General features: G+C 43.4%; 1 protein-coding gene and 1 pseudogene across 1 annotated transcript; one reads left to right on the forward strand and one right to left on the reverse strand.

The window, feature by feature from the left end:
- Positions 1–332: 332 nt before the first annotated feature.
- LOC113090542 (retinol dehydrogenase 8-like) lies at positions 333–5,561 on the reverse strand (annotated as a pseudogene).
- A 3,598-nt stretch (positions 5,562–9,159) lies between these two features.
- Positions 9,160–23,151, forward strand: LOC113090543 (collagen alpha-2(XI) chain-like). The gene is made up of 26 exons (XM_026256298.1): positions 9,160–9,430; positions 13,831–14,010; positions 14,473–14,686; positions 15,498–15,660; positions 15,724–15,846; positions 16,397–16,510; positions 17,847–17,969; positions 18,044–18,136; positions 18,213–18,275; positions 18,364–18,438; positions 18,828–18,911; positions 19,021–19,077; positions 19,476–19,529; positions 19,807–19,860; positions 19,954–20,007; positions 20,291–20,344; positions 20,431–20,484; positions 20,577–20,621; positions 20,754–20,807; positions 20,947–20,991; positions 22,313–22,366; positions 22,438–22,482; positions 22,638–22,691; positions 22,763–22,807; positions 22,897–22,950; positions 23,109–23,151. Exons 1-26 carry the CDS (start codon positions 9,331–9,333, stop codon positions 23,130–23,132), a joined length of 2,079 nt encoding a protein of 692 aa, XP_026112083.1. The 5' UTR covers positions 9,160–9,330; the 3' UTR covers positions 23,133–23,151.
- Positions 23,152–24,354: the final 1,203 nt, after the last annotated feature.

A 24,354-nucleotide genomic window follows, 5' to 3' on the forward strand; every position in this document is an offset into this window, starting at 1 on the left:
TCACATACACCTAGGATGCTTGAGGGTGAATAGAGGATGAACTAACCCTTTAATACTTGGCAGGTTTTATCGACTTGATCGCACAGACAGTAATGGGTGAGGACTGAATTGAGCTAGATAATGACATTTCTCCAGCTGCTTTAGAAATTAAACTCATTACATCTGATTAACTTAACACAGTTATTAATATAAACTAAATTGTCAATAAACTGATTTCTACAAAATTATGTAACTGTCCTTGTTATAGTGTAGAATTTTTGCTATTATATAGACTTCATGGTTATTGTGATTGTTTGCGGTGTGAACAGGCGTTTACTGCCATGATTTCTGACCTTGGCAATGTCTTCAGGTGTTTGGCCCAGGCCTTGGAAGATGTTCGCTGCACTGGGCAGGTAGCAGGTCCTGAAGTGGTGAAGCGTCTCTGGATCAGTACCGACATACTCTTTCTTAGAAACATCTGCAAACATCTTCATCTCAAACTCAGTGTGTACGGGCCCGGGCTCGATCATTGACACACTGTCAGGCAGACAAATACACCTCCATCAATAACAACAGAGAGGCATCACACAGATCAAGAACTGCTGCTCTAAGATCAACCTCAAGAACAGTGCTTATGAAGGTCAAGATCCTCCTGCTGGGTTGTTTGTTTTTTCTAAACTAAGTATTCAAAGAGTTATTTAATCAGCACCATTTATGACTAATGAACTTTCATGTCATTTTTGTTTAAAGGATGAGGTTTTTTATTCAATTAGTCAATACTCACAAATATCACTTTCTCTGCAATTTGTAACCAATCTATTTTAGTTAATTTCTATGACTTTCTCTGGTCCAGAAATCATACTTTTAAATATCACATCAATGTTTTCCAATGCCACAGTGTTCCTGGTTCCTAAATACATTTGATGTTATCTTGATTCTTTAATTCACTGAACAAATTAGAATGTTTTTAACCATATATCTTGATTTTTAGTTGTTTTAGCTTATTTTAAATCGTTAAATATCTTTAAGTCATTTTGTTGTCCCTTGTCTCTGTGATCTTCATTGGGTTTGTACAAGTCCCAGCCCCTCCAGACCACCAGAGGGACCCATCACACTCCATCACTCTGATTCTGTTCATGTTGTTTGATCACTGATGAAACGAGTCAAAAAGTGTCAGATGCTAAAGACATCAAGTGACAGTAAGTGTGTGTGTCAGAATGATCAGCAAACTCACGTGATGTTAAACTTGAGCAGCTGGACGGCCAGACTCTCGCAGAACCCCTCTATGGCGAACTTTGAAGCCGAGTAAACATCATTAAACACCACACCTGTGAAGAGCAACACGAGTCTCATCTGTACGTCTCATCTGTACTGAGAGCCTCCAGCGGCCCCACCAGACCCACGCCAGCGTTATTAACTACACACACAGATCACAGATACTTCACCAGCGCATGCATGTAAGGCCTGTCCACACCAACACAGACTTCACATCGAACCAAAAACATTTTAAAAGGTAACTGTAACTTTTTATATCACAATTGTAACTTTATTTCTCACGATTAATCATTTATATCTCGCAATTCTGATATTATAATTCTTTACAATTCTGAGTTTATATGGAAACTTGGAATTGTGAAAAATAAAGTCAGAAATGCAAGAATTGCAAGTTGTAAAGTTAGTTTGACTCTCTGGCAGGAAGTCTCATGCAAGAAAATATCAGAAATGCAAAGGTACACAAGGATAATTATAAAATACATGCTTTTTTTATTTGTAATATTTTCATGTTGGTTTGATGTGCTATGACTGATGTTTGTCATAGATGCTTTTAATTATGTATTCGCTGTCCTAAACACAATCACAAGGGCTGGTACTGGGCAACCTTTCATTTATAAAACAGAACAAACTGAGGCAAACAGCATTTACAAGGTGTTTGTTTTTTTGCACCAAATCTCGACAGCAATCATTGGTTGTGGTGTGAACAGGACCTTCTTCCTAATGATTTATTGTGTTGCATCCCTGTACTGACTCTATTTTACTTCTCTTTCAGCAGGACTTCTCACAGAAAACTGGAGTTACTGGAGTTGATTCGACAGCAGTGTCAGTGTGAATCTGTTCACTGATCGCTGTTAATCTGACGATTCAGAAATCATGATCAACAGTACTTCTTTCTTTTACAGATGTGTGTAACTGTGTAACAGACAGAGGAGCACTGCATGACGCTCAAGGCTGAGATTACATGTGAAAGACTGACTTCATCTGCTTAGTCTAAATTGGTCATGTAAACCTAAGACCGGATGAACACAATCCACTTGAGACACTTTAGACTCACTCAGTATGTCTACATGTCGATCTCTGATGCTGTCGACACACTGTTTGACAGATTCATCACTGCAGACGTCCAGCGTGAGCAGAGACAGAGTTTTACCGTACACGTCTCCCGCCGCCTCAACTAACTTATCCTTCCTCTTCAGATCCCGCATGGTCCCTATGACTGACACACACACACACACACACACACACAGAGAGAGGAATAAATACTGAACACACACACACACACACACACACAGAGAGAGAGGAATAAATACTGAACACACACACACACACACAGAGAGAGAGAGAGAGAGAGAGAGAGAGAGGCATGTAAGCATGGTTCTCCCAGAGGGACTGAGACGCTGCCTCCTCTAACACACAGTGGTTCTCAACCTTTTTGCCTCCAAGGTCCGTCCTCTCCTAGAAATATTATAGTGTTATTACCTTTGAATTCCATGGAATTATTTTTTAACTAAACAAATTCAAGATAGTCTTAAACATAATGTTCTATATTTGCAAAAATGCTTTCTTTACAACTTAAAAGTACAGACACAAACATGCAAACACATACACTGCGTCTGTTACGAGACTCTGTCCCCCTTAGCTTGAACTGATGGTAAAACTAAGGGCATTATTAACTGTCTTTGCCTTTATCTTGAAATATGAAGCTTGTGATTATGGAAAGGGGCGTCACATTTCTGATTGTGCTTGCGGTGTTTGGCCAATCACAATGCACTGGGTCAGCTGGCCAATCAGAGCAGACTTGTCAGTGGGAGGGGCTTTGTAGAAAATGATGCGTTTGAGAGAGGCGGAGCATAGAGGACCTACACTAATGTACAGTATTTGAAAAATAATGTGTTTTTTGAACATCAAAGCATGTCAACATATTCTTTTACACCAAATAATGATCTTTAAAAAAGCATCAGAAGAAACAAACTAGTTACTTGAGAAATAAAACTATAACTTTCTGCCAAGCTGTGTGAGAGGTTGGGTTGTCAGTGGCTTCTTCTGAAGAAAGGTAAGGTACAGGTGAATGTTTTTGGCTCTCTTGGTGCTCTTCACCATGCACCGCAGCATGGCAAAGTGGTATTATCTTACACAAGTGTCTGCTAGAGCAGCTTCTCTCACCCGTGGGTTGTGGACAAGTGGTAGCCATGTTTTGTGGTGTGTTGATTACCATTTGTATAACCACAGTTTAACTACAAAAACCATGGTTAAACTATGGTTAATAAAGGAAATATTTAGGATTAATGGTTATGTTGTTTATTTTTGTGTTTATAAAACACACAGAGATGGAGAGAGAGAGAGAGAGAGAGAGAGAGAGAGACAGAGGACTAGATAAGAATCACAGTGACATCAATATAACACACAATACAAGAGGAGTTTAGGAAAGCATTTGGACACAGGTCATATGCATCAGTCTGTCACTCACTGACGAATCATGAAGCTCATTACCCTGATGACGTGTGTGTGTGTGTGTGTGTGTGTGTGTGTGTGTGTGTGTGTGAGACTGCTGTACCGGATGAAGACGAAGCCACCTGAGAGATCAGTACAGTCATAGCATTAAACCGTGACCCCTGACCCCTGACCCTGAACTTCACTCATCATTGAGTCATTATGGGTTAAATGGCTCTTTTAGGGTTCATGTTAGTCAGATGTCTTAATAATAAAATTAACAGAAGTCTGTAAAACTGTGCATTCACACTCTTACAAATAAAGGATCCTAACTGGGATTCTCACAGTGATGCCATTTTGGTTCCCAAAAGAACCTTTCAGTGATCAGTTCTTAAAAGAACAATATATTCTTCCTGTGAATAATATCATCTAAAGAAGCTTTTGTGCAGTGGACAGATTCGGATGTTAAAGGTTCCTCGGTGAAGATTTTCAGAGTGTTTAGCCTCTGACATGTGTTACAGCGGATTATGCTAATCAGAGATAGAGGTCAGCTCAGCGCGTGCACACACACACACACGCACGCGCACGCGCACGCGCGCACGCACTGATTAAGAGCTGCTTCCCTGCGCACAGATGCTCTTCAACACGTGTGCGTCATTATAGGATCCTACTCACATCTTTATTAATATATTAATTCATCAGATCTGATCTTCTATTGTCAGCAGCATCATTAACCAACCCTACATTAGTAATCCGAAAACCTCTGTGTTATTTTGGCATTACTTATTATTTATATAGCCCTAATTATAATAGTATTTTTATTTAAAATGTTTAATGCGCTTTTATTTTTTATATTTTCAATTTAATTTTCAAACTTTATTCTCATTGTTATGTTTTTTTTTTCTTCATTTTATTTGTTTTTAATATTTCTATATTTATTTCAGATAATAGTCAGCTAGTAATCAAGGAAACGTTTAATGTTAACGTTTTTCATAGATTAGTTTTATTTTATTTTATTTCACCTTTATTTCCGTTCACCGAGAGCGATCTTTAATGTTTTAAATTAACAACAGTACATCTCAGAGACGTCTGCAATACATCTGCGAGACACACTTTTAGAGTTTACATCTTTAGGATGTTCCCTGTCAGATGTCAAATATATATTAGATGTCTTTAAGATGTTTGTGACTTAGAATGAATGTAAAACTGACTTCTTAAAGACGTCTTTCAGGTGTGTTATCTGAGCTCGGTCTTTCTGTCACTGTATTTCTCTAACTAGGGTTGTCTGTCACTCTGAAGTAATAATAACTGTACTGTGGTATTTTTCCAGAAACGTTGGTGAATGTTGTTACCGTAGTAGCGCTTCATCTCGTCTCTCGCGAGCATCACGGCGATCGCGAGCCCGATACCGGACGAGCAGCCGGTGATCAGCACCACTCTCTGTCCCTCCGCTGCCATCATCATCTCACCGGGAGAACGGAGCTGCTGCTTACCGTGGTTATTACTGTCTCCTCAGCGCGCGCTCTCAGCGGATCAGCGCACGGGAGCGCGCACGGATCACCCAAACCACCTGCAAAGTTTGATAGTCATCGCCTTCATGAAACACAATCACATTATTGGGCGTATTACTATTTAACAAGCTACTTTTAGTGAAATCCTTTTTTGTTTTCTCAACTGCTTACACACAGAATTTTCCTTGTCACAGTTTCTGAAAGCTGACACTCCACACACACCAAATCTACACCAGACACTAATTGTCCAGACACACACACTATTTCAATTTCATTAAACACTTTTCGCAAAACATAAGGAACAATTCTCTATGTACCACACAAAATCTAACAGGAATTAATATTATGGAAAAGGTGTTTACAATGTTTGCTTTTGAGATGCGTTTTGCATAGCAAGTGAAGCGATACACAGAATGTACAGTGGAGTTGCTATATACAGTATTGAGCAGAGAATACACAGAATAGGAATAGAGGATTACACATTTATATTACAGATTATATAACTGTATAGAAAAGTATCTGCAGGTGTTTTGCATTTTGTGTGTGCAATGGGTTTGTGTGCAAAATTTGTAAAGAAAAAGTCGAAGTTGAGCATGTGTGTGAGCATACACAAACTGCAGTGAGTGAAGCAGTATAATCCGTGTGAGAGCGCCACCCAGCGGTCACTGCTCTGGACAGCTGAGCACATCTGAACGTGCAGAGTCTGAAACAGCTCTTTCTTAATTTTATTTCATGTCACGTTTCTTTGTTGATAATTACTTTATTTACAGGTTATGAAATGACACGAAAGATTGTGTCTTCTGGGCATATGAGCTCAAGTCAAGTCACCTTTATTTATATAAAACAAAACAGATGGTGTCAAAGCAACTGAACAACATTAATTAGGAAAACCATGTCAATAATGCAAAATGACAGTTAAAGGCAGTTCATCATTGAATTCAGTGATGTCAACTCTGTCCAGTTTAAATCGCTGTAGATGAAGTGACCCCAACTAAGCAAGCCAGAGGCGACAGCGGCAAGGAACCGAAACTCCATCGGTGACAGAATGGAGAAAAAAACCTTGGGAGAAACCAGGCTCAGTTGGGGTCAGTTCTCCTCTGACCAGACGAAACCAGTAGTTCAATTCCAGGCTGCAGCAAAGTCAGATTGTGCAGAAGAATCATCTGTTTCCTGTGGTCTTGTCCTGGTGCTCCTCTGAGACAAGGTCTTTACAGGGGATCTGTATCTGGGCTCTAGTTGTCCTGGTCTCCGCTGTCTTTCAGGGCAGTAGAGGTCCTTTCTAGGTGCTGATCCACCATCTGGTCTGGATACGTACTGGATCCGGGTGACTGCAGTGACCCTCTGATCTGGACACAGACTGGATCTGGTGGCTACGGTGACCTCGGAACAAGAGAGAAACAGACTAATATTAGCGTAGATGCCATTCTTCTAATGATGTAGCAAGTACATAGGGTGTTATGGGAAGTGTTCCCGGTTTCCGGTTTACCTAATTAATGCAGCCTAAAAATCCTTTAACGGATTTGGATATTAGTAGCGTATTAGTGTGTTATATGTAAGCCAGGTTAAAGAGGTGGGTCTTTAATCATTAGACGTTGTGTTCACACCTTCAGTTAAGAACCTAGGTGTTATGAAGAGAGTCAGAGGCATACGGATCCAAATGCACAATTTATTTAGAGAATGGTCAGACAGGCAGAAATCAGGAATGGCGTCAGGTGTGTCAGGGATAACCAGAACTGAAACCAGAAACAAGCGGAGATCAGGGCAGGCAGCAGAGAAATCAGAGTCGAATACACAGTCCAAAGGTCAAACACGGGAATAACTAACACAGGGGGAAAAGGCTAGTGAATGTCAGACTGGCTAAACAAGACTTCACAGTGAGTGAGAGTGATAGTGCTGCTTTTATGTGTGTAACTGAGGTGCAGGTGTGGCAAGGAAATTGGCTGATGAATAAGGTGCAGGTGTGGCAAGGTGATTGATGCAGTGACTCATGGGGAATGTAGTTCGGGTGTGGTGCAACAGTATGAGAGGTGCTAATGTCCAAGTGATGATAGGGTGACATCTGGTGGTTGATGGGTGGAATGGTCCTGAGTGGAGTGCCCTCTACTGAAGTTCATGGCCACTCCAGCTAATGATCGTGACACTAGGTGTGTTATTTGATAGCAATCTTTCCTTAGAAAGCCACGTTTCTAGCATTTGTAAAACTGCATTTTTCCATCTCAAAAATATATCTAAATTACGGTCTATGCTCTCAATGTCAAATGCAGAAATGTTAATCCATGCATTTATGACCTCAAGGTTAGATTATTGTAATGCTTTATTGGGTGGTTGTTCTGCACGCTTAGTAAACAAACTACAGCTAGTCCAAAATGCAGCAGCAAGAGTTCTTACTAGAACCAGGAAGTATGACCATATTAGCCCAGTCCTGTCCACACTGCACTGACTCCCTATCAAACATCGTATAGATTTTAAAATATAAATGGTTTAGCACCTCAGTATTTGAATGAGCTCTTTTACATTATAATCCTCCAAGGACGCTACATTCTCAAAACTCAGGCAATTTGATAATACCTAGAATATCAACATTACCTAATATTGTTTGGGAGGCAGACACACTTTTGCAGTTTAAATCTAGATTAAAGACCCATCTCTTTAACCTGGCATACACATAACATACTAATATGCTTTTAATATCCAAATCATGTCTGTATATTTGTATTTGATGGCTGAGTCATAAAAAAGTTAAAGACCCTTGAGGATGTTTCAGACAAACACATTGTCAGCTGTGAGCACGAGAAACACAGACGGATGTCTGAAAGTACGCATGGAATCTGGTGAAAGACACACACACACACACACATACACACACACACACACACAGGTACTGCTGCGACATGCTAATGTTATTTAAGCAGGAGTAGATGTTTATTCAACACAGTATAACATCACTCATTTGTATCATTCTTTGTGTTTTATCTAGCTGCAGATGCTGGGACAGCTTGATTTAGGTCATTGAGGTCAAGGTTGGGTCAGCTGCAGGGGTTGACCTTTGACATCACCTTCACAGAATCACACACTTTTGGGATTTCATGGAGAACATAGTCAAAGGTTTGCAAAAGAGCGATTCATCACCAACATGAATGAAGTGTGTGTGTGTGTGTGTGTGGAGCCTTAGGCTCACTTCAAGCAGGAATTTGGAATCTGCCAGAGCACATTTTATTTTATTAGTTAAGCAGCTCAACATCTTGTTCGAGCATGTTTAAGAGAGAGAGAGAGAGAGTGTGTGTGTGTGTGTGTGTGTGATCTGGGTGCGGTCTTGGAGAGTAAGTTTGTATGTTTCACTGAAGTCTGTGAAATGGTTCATTTATTAATTATGAGCTATTGTTTGAACACTGATGACTTCTGGAAGCGGGCAAGTGCTACAAATGAACTTTCCCTCTGATCACAGTCTGTCCAGAACATATCTGATCCTCAGCAAAATCAGAAGACTGCTACAAGCCTATTCTAAAATGACATGCAGACTATTTTAGGACTAGGGTTTTTGTTGTTGTGGTTGTGTGTTTTTTTTTTCATGACAATTAAACACATTCACTCCACAATACCCTTTAAAAATATATGGTAAAAGTTGCTGATGGGTCAACATATTAAAAATATGACAAACTCAAAACAAAGTCATATTGTGTTAACAAATGAAGCTATGATTCCCATGTTGAAGAAAGAGACACTGTTTATTTGTCGCACAAACTGAATTGTCACATATGATTTAGTTATCAACAGCTGAGCTGATACTTGTTCAAATGCTGCTAGAAGATCTGAATCTGGAGTGTGAAGAACAGATCAGAGAGAGAGAGAGACACAGAGAGAGAGAGAGAGAGAGAGACTGAGAGAGAGAGAGAGAGAGAGAGAGAGAGCGAGAGACCCACACACACACACAGAGAGAGAGAGAGAGAGACACACACACACAGAGAGAGAGAGAGAGAGAGAGAGAGGCTCATATGGGACAGAGCAGATAAACCCCAGCAGTGTGTCTCTTCTCCTCCAGGTCTGCTCGGGATCCTCAGCTCCAGGAGCGACACACACACACACACACACACACACACACGCCTCGCGAGCGCCGCGCGGTCCGGTGCAGCTGAGGATGATGATGAGGATGATGAAGAGTCGCCGGTTCACCGGAGTCGCGCCGCTGATGATGATGATGAAGATGATGATGATGATGATGCACGCGACACGAGCAGGTACATGTCTTCAGCTCGCTTACTTTAATCTGAGACATCACAGTTAGTCCTCGTGCTTCAGTTCACATCGCTTTATATCATAATATCATAATATCGTGATGATGAAGAACCACGATCATGATGATGATGATGATGATTCACTGAAATATGAAGAGACTCTGATTATTAATATTAATATTATTGTCATAAGTTAAGACATTATGATGTAATAAACTCACTCGCTGTTATATTTCTGATTAAATTCAGATTAAATTAAAAAACAGATGTAACTTTAATCAGTTACAGTTACTGAGAAAAAATGTGTAACTAACAGATAGCTACTTCTGAAGATTTGGACGATTATCTGAATATTTTCACACACATACAGATCTGATAGACTGATTATAGAATATGAAACTTCAGTGTTAGAATATAAAACATGCTTATGTTTTATTTTCTGTTTGGGTTTATGTAAAAAGCTTTATTATTTCTAAGTAATTGTCAGATGCCAGTGTTTTCAATCATAGTTTTGCAAAGATCTGATTTCAAAACAGTTTCATAGCTATTGAACTAGATCTTATGATTTAACCTCAGAACTATCTCCAAGTAAAAAGAGTCTGATTTATAATAATTAAATGATTATGATCTTAAGTGTTGGAGGATTGTGAAAGTCTGTCAGTAATCAGAGTTTGACTGTACGTGATGATTATGAGAATGATTAACCCTTCAGAAAAATACATTTAGATAACACTATCACATGCAATCAGTGGCATGACTTTAATAAAGTATTAGGAATAAATACTCTGCTCATTACATGTTAAACTGAGTAATCTGTAACTGATTTCCAGAGTATCCTCCCAACACTGGACAGATGTTTGTGTTCATTTAATCGTGATTTTCACACATCATTAAAACCCAGACCAACTCAATTCACTCAGACGTTCTCCAAACTAATCAAACAGAGGTGTCTGAGCGAAGAGTGTCATAGTGCTGAAACGTTCTGAGAGTTCCCAGCATGCACTGCAGCATGAATACTTCTGAACGCATTATTGTGTGTTATCTGTTATTCTGATGTAAGCTCATCTGTTGATTCTCCAGGCTTGATGCTCATGTGTGTTCAGCCAAACTATATCCTAAGATCGCTCGTTCATGTTCATCTGTCAGCACAGTAATGAGAAGCTGTTCTCCTGACACATTTACTGCCTGAATTTGCATTAAGTGAATGAATTCAGAGTAGTGTTAGTTGATCCGGGCTGTAGTTCATGTGTGGTGGTTGTTCAGAGAGCAGGCCAGTCTGACGCTGGTTCTGTAGGGCTCTTCTGGATCTGATCTCGCTCCAGCAGCTGTTTCTCATTCACCGTCTCTGTCTGGCTCCATTCAGGCCTGCTTTGGTCTTTGTGAAGTAATGCATCTTTACAGAAATGCTGATATAGGTTGCAGTGCGAGTGTTATTAGTGTGAAGCTGATCCCCGAGGGACTGAAACCTCTCTGTGGTGCTCAGATCTCAGCTGAAGTCACTCAGGGGCATCAGGTGGCTATTAATCCACTCAGAGACGTTCAGGAGAGGAATGAGAGCAGGGCTTTTTCCACACATTCCCGACACGTCTGAAGCTGTCTGGCGTTCCAGCGCGCTGCAGATAAACGCTTTCTTCTGCTCCGTGTGCTGCACAAATGCAGCAGGAGTCTGAGGAGATCTGCATGTCTTTCTGTGCTCAGATGAGGAGCTTTGAAACACGCCACAGATTCACCCGTCTGATGCTGTCACGGCCACCTCACAACTAAACCTCACTTCTGTGTTTCTTTATGAAGTGTAGGATGCTGAACACAGCAGTTTATCTACAGCTAAAGGGACCTGAAGTGTTAGGGTTCGTCTTTTAGGACTGCAGTGTTCCAGAATGTTCTCCAATGTTGTCATCCTAACTAAAACCACATATCTTTAAAACAGCATGCAGGAAAACTCATCCGTTCTAAAGCAGTGTGTGATGGAAGTGCTGACCTACATATTGACTCAAATACTGATGCTAGTACAGTAATAATTAACCCTAACCCTAAGTCCTAGAGCTGTGTGATGAGTAGAAGCTCTGCAGTGATGTTAGCTCTGTTAGCGTGCTAATGGAGCTGAAGGAGCGTTTGGTCACCGAGAGGTCATCGGTCATGAGTTTGTGAGATCTGTCGATCTGTAGAGGTCAGTGCTGACCCGGTATCTCAGCCGTCTTCAGATAAGGGCTTTATGAGCTGGAAGTCATGTTATATGTGTGTGTGGCGTCTGCAGCAGACTCTTGAAGGAGCTCCAGATGGTGCAGTAATGACTGATCTTCACCTGAACTGAACCAGATCACAGACAGACTCAGATGATCAACCTCTTTCTGATCTACTCGTGTGACGTCTCATGATAAACAAGAGTGTTTTATGTGAGGTAACATCACACAGGAGAGTGTAACACCAGCCTCAGTGTCTACAGCTGCTCGTTCGGTGAAGAAATGATTGTTGGCTGTAGAGATGCTGTTCTGTTGGAGGATAGCATGTTCTCATCAGGTTCTTCAGATCAGTGTTGTGATCTCGGGGTTCTCGAGTCTCTCTCACTGCTGATGTTTCATCTCTGACCCAGATTCACATCATCACCGTTCTTCGATGCACAAGCGTTGGCATGTTTGTCTTCTCAGCTGAGGCGGAGGTTTGTAGATGTCCTCATGGACTGAGTGTTTGAGCGAGGTGAGATTTGGCTGAATCATCTGGACTAGATCTGTAAATCCCTGCCTTGACCTTTAACCCCGGAAGTATTTACAGTTTCTTGAGCTCTTGCAGATCTTTGAAGGTCAGTGTTGAGGGTCAGATTGGAGTAAACCCATGACCTCTTTGTGACAGACAGACTTTGTGGCTTTAGATAATCATAACATATCTGTTTAATTTTCATTAAGTGTTGTGCCGCAGACTGACTGCAGATCAGTGCGGTGTAATGATGTAACTGTGGCTCACTGCTTGATTTCAGCACAGCAGGGGTTAACCTCAGTACAGCAGAAGTGCACGGTGGTGTGAACTAACTCTAGTTTTCTATGTTGACAGCAGTGGTATTTGTGTATGGTTGTGTATAGATGCAGAACACTGACTCTGGCATCTCATACTGATACTGTATCTCTGATATATTTGTGTGGAAGAAATAGCTAGTGTGTGAATCCACACTCATTCACAGTGTGCGGTACTGTAGTGTGATCATATGAGTGTAATTATCTATTAATTCCTGATGTTTTACCGCAGCTGTGCGTGTTTGATTATTTATTATAGTATGTATACCTGTCTCCTGTGCGTGGTCTGTGGAGAATCTTCTTCTAATTTACTGAATTACAGTAATGAGAAAATACGGTAGTAACTAAAAGTACATACTGTAATTGGAACAAATAATTTTCAGGGCTAATCCTGAAACTGAAGTCAGCAGGGTTTGAAATCTCTTCTATTCTGAATGTGACAGCAGTGTGTTAGCATTTGAACAAAGTCCTATTAATCCACAGTGTTGTGCAGGTTCTGGTTAAAGTCATGGGATAAGTGTGTAGATTTCTGAAAACTGTGTTCAAGCAATGAAAAGCGAACTGCTGCTGTGCAGACTGTAGTTAGAGTTAAACTGTCGTTTAGCAATCGAAATAATCTGTGAGAGCTCAGAGGAGTGCAGAAGTGTGAGATAACCATCGCTCTGAATCAGCTCCAACAGAGAAACAGTGAAAGTGAAGGAAGGAATGAAAGACAGAGGTCAAAGGTGAAGGTCAGGGGGTCAGCGGACACACACCTTTAATAACACCTGTCTCACATCCCTCTGTGATCATCTCTGCAGTTTACTGGGTTACACGCGTGTGTGTGTGTGTGTGTGTGTGTTTGTGTGTGTGTGTGTGTGTGTGTGTGTCAGCGTGTGTGTGTCAGCGTGTGTGTGCCCTTTATAAAAAACACAAATATAAAATGTCTGGAAGTCTGGACTGTGTTTTAATTCACTCTTGTGTCGTCATTCACATCTGGCTCCCAGACACACACACACACACACACACACATACACTCTCTCCCCTGCAGCTGCTGTTGTGTCTTTGATCTGTAGCTTGTTGTGAAAGTCTTTCCAAATGAGTTAAGTTTTTCAGCTTAGAGATGTGTGTGTGTGTGTGTGTGTTAGTGTGTGTGTGTGTGTGTGTGTGTGTTTGTGTGTGTGTGTGTGTGTGTGTGCTGCAGATGCAGGTATTATACAAGCAGCAGGACTGATGTGAAGACACATATGGCCAGTCCAGACCTGCATGAAGATACCTTCACACACACACACACACACACACACACACACACACACACACACACACACACACACCTACTGTCAGTCAGTGTGTGTCCTAACAGCTGAGACAGACAGACAGATGTGAGGTCTGTCCATGAGACATTAACATCTCTGACAGTGTCTCCAGCAGCCAATCACATCGATGTGCTGAAGATTCTGGACCTATCAGACTCCATGGAGGGCGTGTCTTTGGAGGCGGGGCTGTGTATGAGTAGGCGGGGCTCAGAGGAGGCGGATCTCGCTTATAAGATTGAGAAGAAAATCCAAGTCAGTGTTCCGACCAATCAGCTCTTCCCAGGTATGTGCAACACACACACACACACACACACACACGTTTACTTGGCTATCTAAATAACAATACAAAGACTTATATTGTTTTTATATACAGATATTTTATAAGCCAATCTTAACCCTCACACTAAACCTAGCCCTCACAGCAAACTCTCTGCAGTTCTACCATTGAAAAAAACCTCTGTAAGCTCTTATACCAGTTTTACAAATCAGGGTGTCCTCAGGAGGAGGTTTTCTGAGATTTTGTCAGGTTTAGTTCACTTTTGGGTACAAATTCATCTCCAAAATTTGGTTAAGTTGATACACACTTTCTGTACGCAGAGACATCTAGTGGACTCTGCATCACAGAGATATCACAGAGATAAGTGAGAGTTGAACAGATGTTCACAGTGATGTCTGAGAGACTGTGTGTGTGTGTGTGTGTGTGTGTGTGTGTGTGTGTGTGTGTGTGTGTGTGTGTGTGTGTCAGACTCGGTGTTCCCTGAGGACTTCTCAGTGCTGGTGACGGTGCGAGCGCGGCGTGGAGCTCAGTGTTTTCTGCTGTCGGTGTATGACAGCGAGGGAGTACAGCAGCTGGGTCTGGAGCTCGGACGCTCGCCCGTCTTCCTCTACGAGGACCACAACGGCCAGCCGACCCCTGACCTCTACCCCATCTTCAAGAAGGTCAACCTCGCCGACGGCAAGTGAGTGACACACACTCCTCATTCAGCGTCTGCAGAAGCAGGGTAGTGTGTGCTTGTAGTAAAGTAAACTCTTCCCAACTCTACATAACTCTACATATGAACGTCCCAGGAAGACCTGAACTCTGCTCAGAAACCCAATCCGTGCAGTTCTAACAGGATGAAGAGAATAACTGATCCAAACACTCGTCATTTGACTTTCTCTTTACTGTTAAACACACAAGCAGAGTTTGTGAAGACAGTCTGTGGCAGTCTTTTCCTCTTCATGAGAGTTAATGAGGACTGAGGCTGGGAATGAAATAAAAGCTTCATAGAGGAGCTCAGTATGACTCTTCTGAAGTCAAACGATGCTTTGTGTGAGGAACAAACCATAACTCAGACGGTGAGAACCTCTCAAGTCGAGACACATTTATTTCTAGTGCTTTATTCAGGAAGATATGAGTGCTGTAAAGTGCATCAGTTATCAAACCAGTTCAGTTTCAGCTCTGCAGTAGTTCAGTTTTGATTCGGTTTGATGAACCTCACCAGCGAGAGCCGGTCAGTGTCTGATTCATGAACTGATTTGTTCGTGTGAGTCAGTCTGAATCAACTGGTTTCTGAGTTCAGTTCATTGGAGCAGAAGGTCGTGACTGAATCACTTTGAGTCTGTTCCTCTCACAAATTATCGTGTGACTACAGAAGACTTGAAATATGGAGCACGAGTCACATTTTTGGCTGATTTAACCCTTGGAAGCTCATCAGTCAGCCTGCAGGTGTTCGCTGGATTCACTCTGATGTGTGCCGATGGATGACACTGTGACCTCTGACCCGACAGGTGGCACAGAGTGGCCTACAGCGTGGAAGGTCAGAAGGTCACGCTCTACCTGGACTGTCAGAAAGTGGCGACCCTTGACCTTCCCAGAGGCCCTGAGCCTAGGGTCAGCACGGACGGAGTGACGGTGTTCGGGACCAGACTCCTGGATGAAGAAGTGTTTGAGGTGAGTGTGTGTGTGTTGATGTGTGTGTGTGTGTGTGTGTATTAATGTGTGTGTGTGTTTCAGGGTGAGATCCAGCAGCTGTTAATCGCTCCAGACCCCAGAGCTGCTGCTGATTACTGCCACACCCACATTCCTGACTGTGACTCCGCCCTCACCTACAACAGCCTATCGCTGGACCCCGTGGAGGTAGCTCATTAACATGCACAGTTCACTCAGATACACAGCAGTATTTGTGCACTGATGAAGGTCTCTGTCATGAATATTGATGTCTGTTCTTTGGCTCGGTGAGGCCGGTGTTAAACATGTTGTCGAGGACTGCTGCCAGTGTTTCTGTCAGCTGCTGTGTGTCTGATTTACAGCTGCACAAACATCGCTCTCTTATCTTCTCCACAGAGGAGCTGATTTTACTGATAACTCGTAAACCTTCAAAGACAGACCCGCGGTGAGCGACGAGCTTGTTAGTCAGGGATTGATGCCATAGCCCTGCATGATTTCAACCCTGATTGAGAAATCTTCAGCAAACATACAGAAGCGTCCTTGGGATTGTAGTCCTTGTCCTCTTAGCTAAAGGCATTAAGTTCACAGTCTTGTGTCTGTCGTTTCACCTGATGTTCCTGATCAGAGTTTGTAATGTTGTGATCCTCCTCGTGGCTGGTTGGTTTGGTTCATGGATTAACTCATTAATGATGACTGTTTTAAACGAATGGAAAAGAAGTGTGTCTGGTGTGTGTTGCAGGTCAAGAAGCCTCCGAGGAAGCCAATCGAAGAGGAGTTTGAAGATGACCTTTACAATGACCTCTACAGTGACCTGTCAGTGTCGCCTGCGGGAGACAACGCCACCGAGTACGAGGTGAGAGAAACTCTGCTGAAATCTAACTCAGTGTAATCTGTTAGGCGTATTTACCACAATAATCAATTCATGACATATTAAAAGACTAATTAGTTTTACCCCAAATACTAATGTCTTGTCATTTTACATTTTAAACTTTATCACTATCCTATTTTGGCCTGTTGTCAGCATTTTTTTTTTTTTACTTATTTAAAATGTAATAAAATCAAGCATCTGTGATTTGTTCATTCTCTAATCAAGACCTTATCTAATTCATTAAAAGTGCAAAGAAAAGATTTCTAAAGTTTTCACTGTCCACTATAAATCTGTTTTGTAAATGAGAACAGATTTTGACACTCTACTAAAAGGTTGGGACGGAGACAAGATTAACACTGTGTCACAGCGACTTTTCTTTTAATGACAGTATTTGTTAGTGATTGAGGATAGTAACTGAGCTCTGCTGCACTCATGAACCATGAGAGATGTCTGCTCTTGTGTCTGTGTGTGATGAAAGTCTGGATGCTCCCTGTGCTCTTCAGGACTGAGGACTCAGTCGACGTGTGGACTCATCTGAGCACAGCACACATGTTCAGTGTCTCTTAGTGTTGACTCTAGATGTACAGCTTTCTGTCGGAGGAACACAGACTCTGTGTTTAGTGACAGCGGTGTTCTGATGTACTCCTGAGCCCATGTGGCTATATTTAACACCGCAGCATCACGCTTTCTTATGCAATATCATCTGAGGGGTCAGAGGTCACACACATTCCACTGAGGTTTCCCGCCTTGTGCTACACGTACTGGGATTTCTCTGGACTCCCTCAATCTTTCACATTATTACATATGGTACTGGATGAACGACTGAAACTCTTTGTGCCTTTGCATTGACTAAAGTGATTTTTCTCTCGTGAAATGATTAGCCGTGATCCAGCTTTGCTTGTAAAGACACACAAACATGATATCTTGAGCTATTAGCGGTTCACCTGCTTACTGTCAGCCGGTTCAGAACTGTTTAACATGCTTATTCTGACACCTTCCTGGAGTGTGTTGCAGCCGTCATAAACTACATTTATAAAATACATTTACATTGGTCAGTGAAAACTTTGGAAATCCTTTATTTGTGCTTTTGTAAATTAAACAAAATTTAAAGACAATGAACAAATCACAGATTCTTGATTTTATTGCATTTTATAAAATGTCCCAACTGCTCTGGAATAGTATTTAATTTTTTTTTAAGTATGTTTATGGTTTTAATTTAGTTGATTCTAGCTGACTGTAATAACATTTGTGTGTGTGTGTGTGTGTGTGCGCGTGTGTGTGTGTGTGTGTGTGTGTGTGCGCGTGTGTGTGTGTGTGTCAGCTAGTGGAGTACGAGGACACTGAGAACGAGACGGAGTATTTTAAGGAGTACACTGAGTATCAGGAGTATGAGGACTATGAGTATCGTCCTGCGGAGAGACAGGAGCAGTTCTTCAGCGCTCAGGTGTGTGTCAGGTGTGTGTCTCTGTCTGAGTGTCTCCTGCAGGTGTGTGTCATGTGTCTGTGGTCTTCTGGCAGGCTGTCGGTCCAGAGAAGGGTCAGAAGGGTGAGCCGGCGCTGCTGGGAGAGGGGACGCTGATCATGGGACCCCCGGGTCTGCCTGGTGCTGAGGTGACCTCTCATCACAGCTCTCTGTGTGATTGTGTGTGTGTCAGACACAGACGTGTGTTTCTGTTGTTTCACACAGGGGCCGCCAGGTGAACACGGCCCTATGGGACCCCCGGGGCCGATCGGAGATCCAGGAGACCCGGTGAGACACACACACACACACACACACACTCGTCGTGGTCATCAGGCTCAAGGCTGATATTACACACTCGTCTGTCTCCTCTCATTAGGGCCCCGAGGGCCGACAGGGGCTTGCAGGGGCTGATGGGATTCCTGGACCTCCAGGGAACCTGCTGATGTTACCGGTGTGTGTCCGTACAGAGACGCTGGTTTGATGTTTGCTGACCGTTCAGACGTTTGGGGTCAGAAAGAACTGTATAATGTTACAGTAGATTTCTATTTCTAATAAATGCTGTTCTTCTAAACTTTCTGTTCATCTGTGAATCCTGAAAAATAAATTATTAATTAATTCATTCATTTCTTTACTGCACTTTTGATCAAATGAATGCTGACTTGAGAAGAAAAGAGACTTGTATAAATCTAATTGACCCCACACTTTTGAACACTTGTGTATGATTATTGATTGCATTTCAATGAACACATGGAAGCCAATGACTGATGGTTAAATGAACCAGTACTGAATCTGTGTGTGTGTGTGTGTGTGTGTGTGTGTGTGTGTGTGTGTGTGTGTTAGTTCCAGTCCGGCGGGGACGCTCGTCACGGTCCTGTCATATCAGCTCAAGAAGCTCAAGCTCAAGCCATCCTGCAGCACACTAAGGTCAGACTCTACTCTCTCTGTCCTGAAGATGCTTTTAGGAGCATAACATCAGGATTTTACCACACATCCATTTCTGTGCATCACTCCAGTTCTGCTGTTTGTGTCTCAGCTCTCTCTGAAAGGACCGCCGGGACCCTTAGGACTCACAGGACGCCCAGGACCTCTGGTGAGTGTTTTCAGGCAGCACAACCTGATATTCCAACACTACAGTCAACAAGTCTTAGTATTTCACTGTGTGTGTGAGTGTGTGTGTGTAGTTTGGGGACATTTTTTGTAGCTAAAAGTGACATAAACCTGACAAAACATTGTAAAACTGCAGAAGGTTTAGTGTTAAAGTTGTTAACTCCATCCAGACGAGTGAGTGTGTGTGAGAAGCCCTCTGTGTCTGTGTGTGTGTTCTTCAGTCAGACTCTGCATGTCTTCATGCTTCTTCATTTAGCTGTACCTTCATCTGCACAATTACACAAACAACTGAGCTAAATAAACTCAGCAGCAGACTGAGAGTTGAGTTTGATGTGTGTGTGTGTGTGTGTGTGTGTGTGTGTGTGTGTGTGTGTTTGTCAGGGATCTCCGGGCCCGCGCGGTCTGAAGGGTGATCATGGGTTCCCAGGACCTCCGGTACGAGACCAGACGCTCACCTGATCACCTCAAATACACATACACCACCAGTCAGAAGTCTGCAAGAACTCAGATGCTTAATGAGAGAAGTCACCGAAGCAGCATTTACTTGATCAAAATTCAATCTGTGTTAAAGTGTACTGTATTTCTGTGATGCTCCGCTGTATTTTCAGCATCATTCCTCCAGTCTTCAGTGTCACATGATCTTCAGAAATCAGAATAATATGATGATTTACTGCTTGAGAAACATTTCTGATTATTATCGTGTGTCCTTTAGGGTCCTCGTGGGCTGCCGGGGGCTCCGGGATTGAATGGTAAACCAGGAAAGAGGGTGAGTTTCATCTAAACACAGCAAACACCATCAGATACCTGTGTGAACACCTGAAACACACCTGTGTGTGTGTGTGTGTGTGTGTGTGTCCAGGGGCGCGGTGGGATCGACGGAGCCAGAGGTGAACCAGGAGAGACTGGAACTAAAGTAAGTTATACTGTCGGCTCTTGAACTGAGTCTGACGAATCAAACATCATGAACGCGAGGATCTGACCAATCACACGCTGTCCCTCACACTGAGCCTCCATCAGCACAACAGCACATGTCAGAGATGAGCTGAATATAATCTCATGGGTCTGCTGTGTGTGTTGATTGATATCTCCTTCATGCAGTCGTAGAATGTTTCTCTGCTGAAGTCTTGTAAACACAAATGCAGATCTGCTGAGTGTGTGTGTGAGGTGACTTCTGTCTGTGTGTGCGCTGTTTTCAGGGTGACCGAGGGTTTGATGGGTTACCGGGTCTGCCTGGAAACAAGGGTCACCGGGTAACACACTCTCCATTAACACTCATTAACCTCAGTGTGAACCTCAGACCAGAAACATTCACCTGTGTGTGTGTGTGTGTGTGCAGGGAGATCAAGGGAAGAAGGGGCCGGTCGGTCCTCCAGGAGGTCCTGGAGAAAAGGTCCGTGAACATTTCTTCTCTATTCTTCAGTGACTTCTGTCAGTCTGTCTGTCTTTGCTCAGGTTCAGAGTGAATGTGTGTGTGTTTCCCAGGGTTCAGATGGTCAGCCGGGGCCCAGGGGTCAGCCAGGAGAGCCTGTATGTGTTCACTCGTACTGTGAAGTATTGCTCTTCATCGATCCTCTGACGTGTGTGTCAGGGACTGATTGTGTGTCAACAGATATTCCTCAGTGATGTGTGTGTGTGTGTGTGTGTGTGTGTGTGTGTTAGGGTCTAGCAGGGCTGACGGGTCAGAGGGGTCTTCCTGGTCCTCCAGGACAGCAGGTGAGTGGATAAACTCCTCATTCTGTGTGTTTGGGTCTCATTGTGTTCATATGATACGGCTGACTTCCTCAGACTACAGGTCACAATAAAGCGTCATATGGATCATGTGTGTGTGTGTGTGTGTGTGTGTGTTTGCCAGGGTATTCGTGGAGTTGATGGAGTTCAGGGTTCAAAAGGAAACATGGTGAGTACTGCTGATCTGAGATGAATAAAAGGGGTTATGAACTGAGAAACTAAAATTCCCTTGATCTTTTGACATATAAGAGATCGTTGTACTATTAAACACATCAGATCACATTTCAGAAGTCAAAACTTTGTAGTTAATCTTTAAAACAGCTTATACTGAAGGCAGTCTGCTTGTGGAATGTTCTACTCTATGATGTAATAGTGTGGATAAGCACCGCCTCTGCAGAAGATCATCAACGCCTGCTTCTACAGCACTGCCTGTTTAGCCCCGCCCACTGATTCTATATCCCTTTCTGTTTAGCCCCGCCCACTGATTCTATATCCCTTTCTGTTTAGCCCCGCCCACTGATTCTACATCCCTTTCTGTTTGGCCCCGCCCACTGATTCTACATCCCTTTCTGTTTGGCCCCGCCCACTGATTCTACATCCCTCTCTGTTTAGCCCCGCCCACGGATGATGTCACTCTGTGTAGCCCTGCCCACTGATTCTATATCCCTTTCTGTTTGGCCCCGCCCACTGATTCTACATCCCTCTGTGTTTAGCCCCGCCCACTGATTCTGTCCGTCTCTGTTTAGCCCCGCCCACTGAGTCTACATCCCTCTGTGTTTAGCCCCGCCCACTGATTCTGTCCGTCTCTGTTTAGCCCCGCCCACTGATTCCTGACCTACTGATTCTACACCCCTCTCTGTTTAGCCCCGCCCACTGATTCTACATCCCTCTCTGTTTAGCCCCGCCTACTGCTCTTTAGCTCTGCAAACTAACTCACACATAATGTTTACAACAGAGGTGAACACGTCTACACAGAAACCAAACTATAAAGATGCTCTGAGAACAGCAAGACGCTTTTCAGTGCCGAGCTGTGGAAAAGTGTTTGCACCGCCATCCTTCTGAGCCCAGCGTTAGGAAAGAATAGATGAATTCTATTTTTAATGAAGATCCAGGCCACGTCAATAAGAACTTTTTTCATTTTACTGCAGACTGGTTTTACACACAAGACACAAGAAAACTAAAAGGCGATGCTGTGCGACAGTATAACACAGCAGCGTCCATCAGTGAGGAACGTACTCTGTCAATCATACACAACTGTTAGCCAATCACAGCAGTGTGTTTACTTCTGAGTCTACAGTCCTCCACATCTGTTCAAACAGAGCCTTCTGATGAAGGGGTTAAAAACAGAACAGAAAATACTATTACTCTTATGTTTAAAATTCCTGATAACATTATGAGTGGAACTCATAGAACAGTACCAAATAAAAAAAAACGAAGGCAGACCCTGGAGCCACAGGTCATCATCACACACTCTTCTGGTCTTCACACAGGGTCCACCTGGAGAACCTGGAGCTCCAGGACAGCAGGGGAACCCAGGATTCCAGGTACACACACTCACAGAAATCTCTCTCACACACACACACACACTCCTGACACACTTTCTTCTGTTCTGCAGGGTTTTCCTGGACCTCAGGGAGCAGTCGGGTTACCAGGAGAAAAGGTGCGCTCTCTCCATTACTAGAAATGATGAGCTAATACTGACTCCTGTGAGCAGGGTTTGGGGAAAATATGCTAGAAGAACCCTGTCCACACAGTTCCTGGTGTGAAAGATCTCCAGGTGGAGCAGACTTTAACAGGTGTCTTTCTCTGGCTCAGGGTCCTCAGGGGAAGAAGGGGATGAAGGGGTTACCTGGTGTCGACGGCCCACCGGTGAGTGTTGAACACATGTGTTGTTGATCTGTGCTGCCCCCTGCTGTTCCTCATGATGTCACTGCACACAGGGTCATCCAGGACGAGAGGGGTCACCCGGAGAGAAAGGCCTGCCGGTGAGATGCTCAATCGAGTGTGTGGTGTCAGCGTATTAGTGTCCTTGTGTTCACCTCACTGATTGCTATTGTGTGTGTGCTTCCGCTAGGGTACAGCAGGTGTTCAGGGGCCTGTGGGATATCCTGGACCCAGAGGAGTCAAAGTACTGATCGCTCTCTGTCACACTCTAGTGTGTGTGTGTGTGTGTGTGAGCGTGACTGTGTGTGTCTCTGTGTGTGTGTGTCTGTGTGTGTCTCTTCTGTCACACTCTAGTGTGTGTGTGTGTGTGTGTTTTATTGACTGTGTGTGTCTGTGTTTTAGGGTGCTGATGGCTCAGAGGACTGAGGCAGTAAAGGAGAGAAGGTGAGATGTTCAGTCTAACATCACCATATCTCCAGTGATCACCACATGTCCAGATATCACAACATCCTCAGACACCATTAGATCTTCAGATATCCACATCTCCAGACATCATGAAACCCTAACATCAGTGCATCTGCAGATATCACCAGATAGCGTAACATGCCCAGACCACCAGCACATCTTCTGATATCTCAAATATTGTGTGATCATCTCCTCAGCAAGGATCATCACAGATCTTCAGATATCACATCTCCAGACATTCTGAGACATCATCACATGTCCAGATGTGGTTTAGTTTTAGATTGTGTTTTTCAGGGGTTTCTGAAGCATGTGAACTGAGTTTGATTGGTTGTCATGTATGTGTGTGTTGGTGTTCAGGGTGAAGATGGTTTCCCAGGAGCCAAAAGGAGAAATGGGAGCTAAAGGAGACATTGTAATAACATGCAGACACACACACACTAATGAAAACACAACACACACTGACTATAACATACCGTTAACCCATCTGTAACTGTCAGGGAGACCTGGGTGCTCCAGGGATGCGCGGTGAGGATGGTCCTGAGGGCCCCAAAGGACAGAGTGGTCCCTTGGGTGAACCTGGACCCGCAGGCATCGGCTGGAGAAAAGGTTCAAATAGTCTACTACAACATAATCAGTACAAACGATCAAATACCCTTTTAGCACACACATCTTCTTCTTTCCTTCATCTTTTCTGATTGTATCCCTCCTGTCCTCTTAGGGAAAAGCTGGGTGTCCCAGGTTTGCCGGGTTACGCCAGGCCGTCAGGGCCTGAAGGTGAGAGGAGCACGAGCTGATGATGAATGGATGAATGTTTGAGTCGTCACGGGAGAATAACGGCTGGTCTTGTGGTGGTCTCCCTCAGGGTGCTGATGGTTTTCCAGGTCCTGTCGGCGTTCCAGGAGAAAAGGGGAAGAAGGTCACTGCTTGGTTCCATCACTCAAAAGAGACAAACTGTCATAAATATCAAGTATATACATGTGCACTCATGTGGTATAATGTGTTTCTCAGGGTCCACCGGGTCTGCAGGGCCGCGGTCAGAGGGGACCTAATGTGAGTGTCTCTGTCCACACTGATGATGGTCAGCGCCCACATCAGTCACATCCAACATCATTAATGTGTGTGTGTGTGTGTGTGTGTGTTGTCAGGGGGCTCGAGGAGCTAGGGGTGCAAAGGACCCACTGGG

This window comes from Carassius auratus, unplaced genomic scaffold (assembly GCF_003368295.1).
Source record: "Carassius auratus strain Wakin unplaced genomic scaffold, ASM336829v1 scaf_tig00056569, whole genome shotgun sequence".
In the NCBI taxonomy this organism is placed as follows: domain Eukaryota; kingdom Metazoa; phylum Chordata; class Actinopteri; order Cypriniformes; family Cyprinidae; genus Carassius; species Carassius auratus.

Excerpts from the sequence above, each read along its gene's own strand:
- LOC113090543 (XM_026256298.1), top strand. The coding sequence starts at position 9,331 with ATGATGATGAGGATGATGAAGAGTCGCCGGTTCACCGGAGTCGCGCCG. Across the intron at positions 20,992-22,312 it reads AGGGTTCAAAAGGAAACATG|GGTCCACCTGGAGAACCTGG; the intron begins GTGAGTACTGCT and ends GTCTTCACACAG. Across the intron at positions 22,692-22,762 it reads CTGGTGTCGACGGCCCACCG|GGTCATCCAGGACGAGAGGG; the intron begins GTGAGTGTTGAA and ends CACTGCACACAG.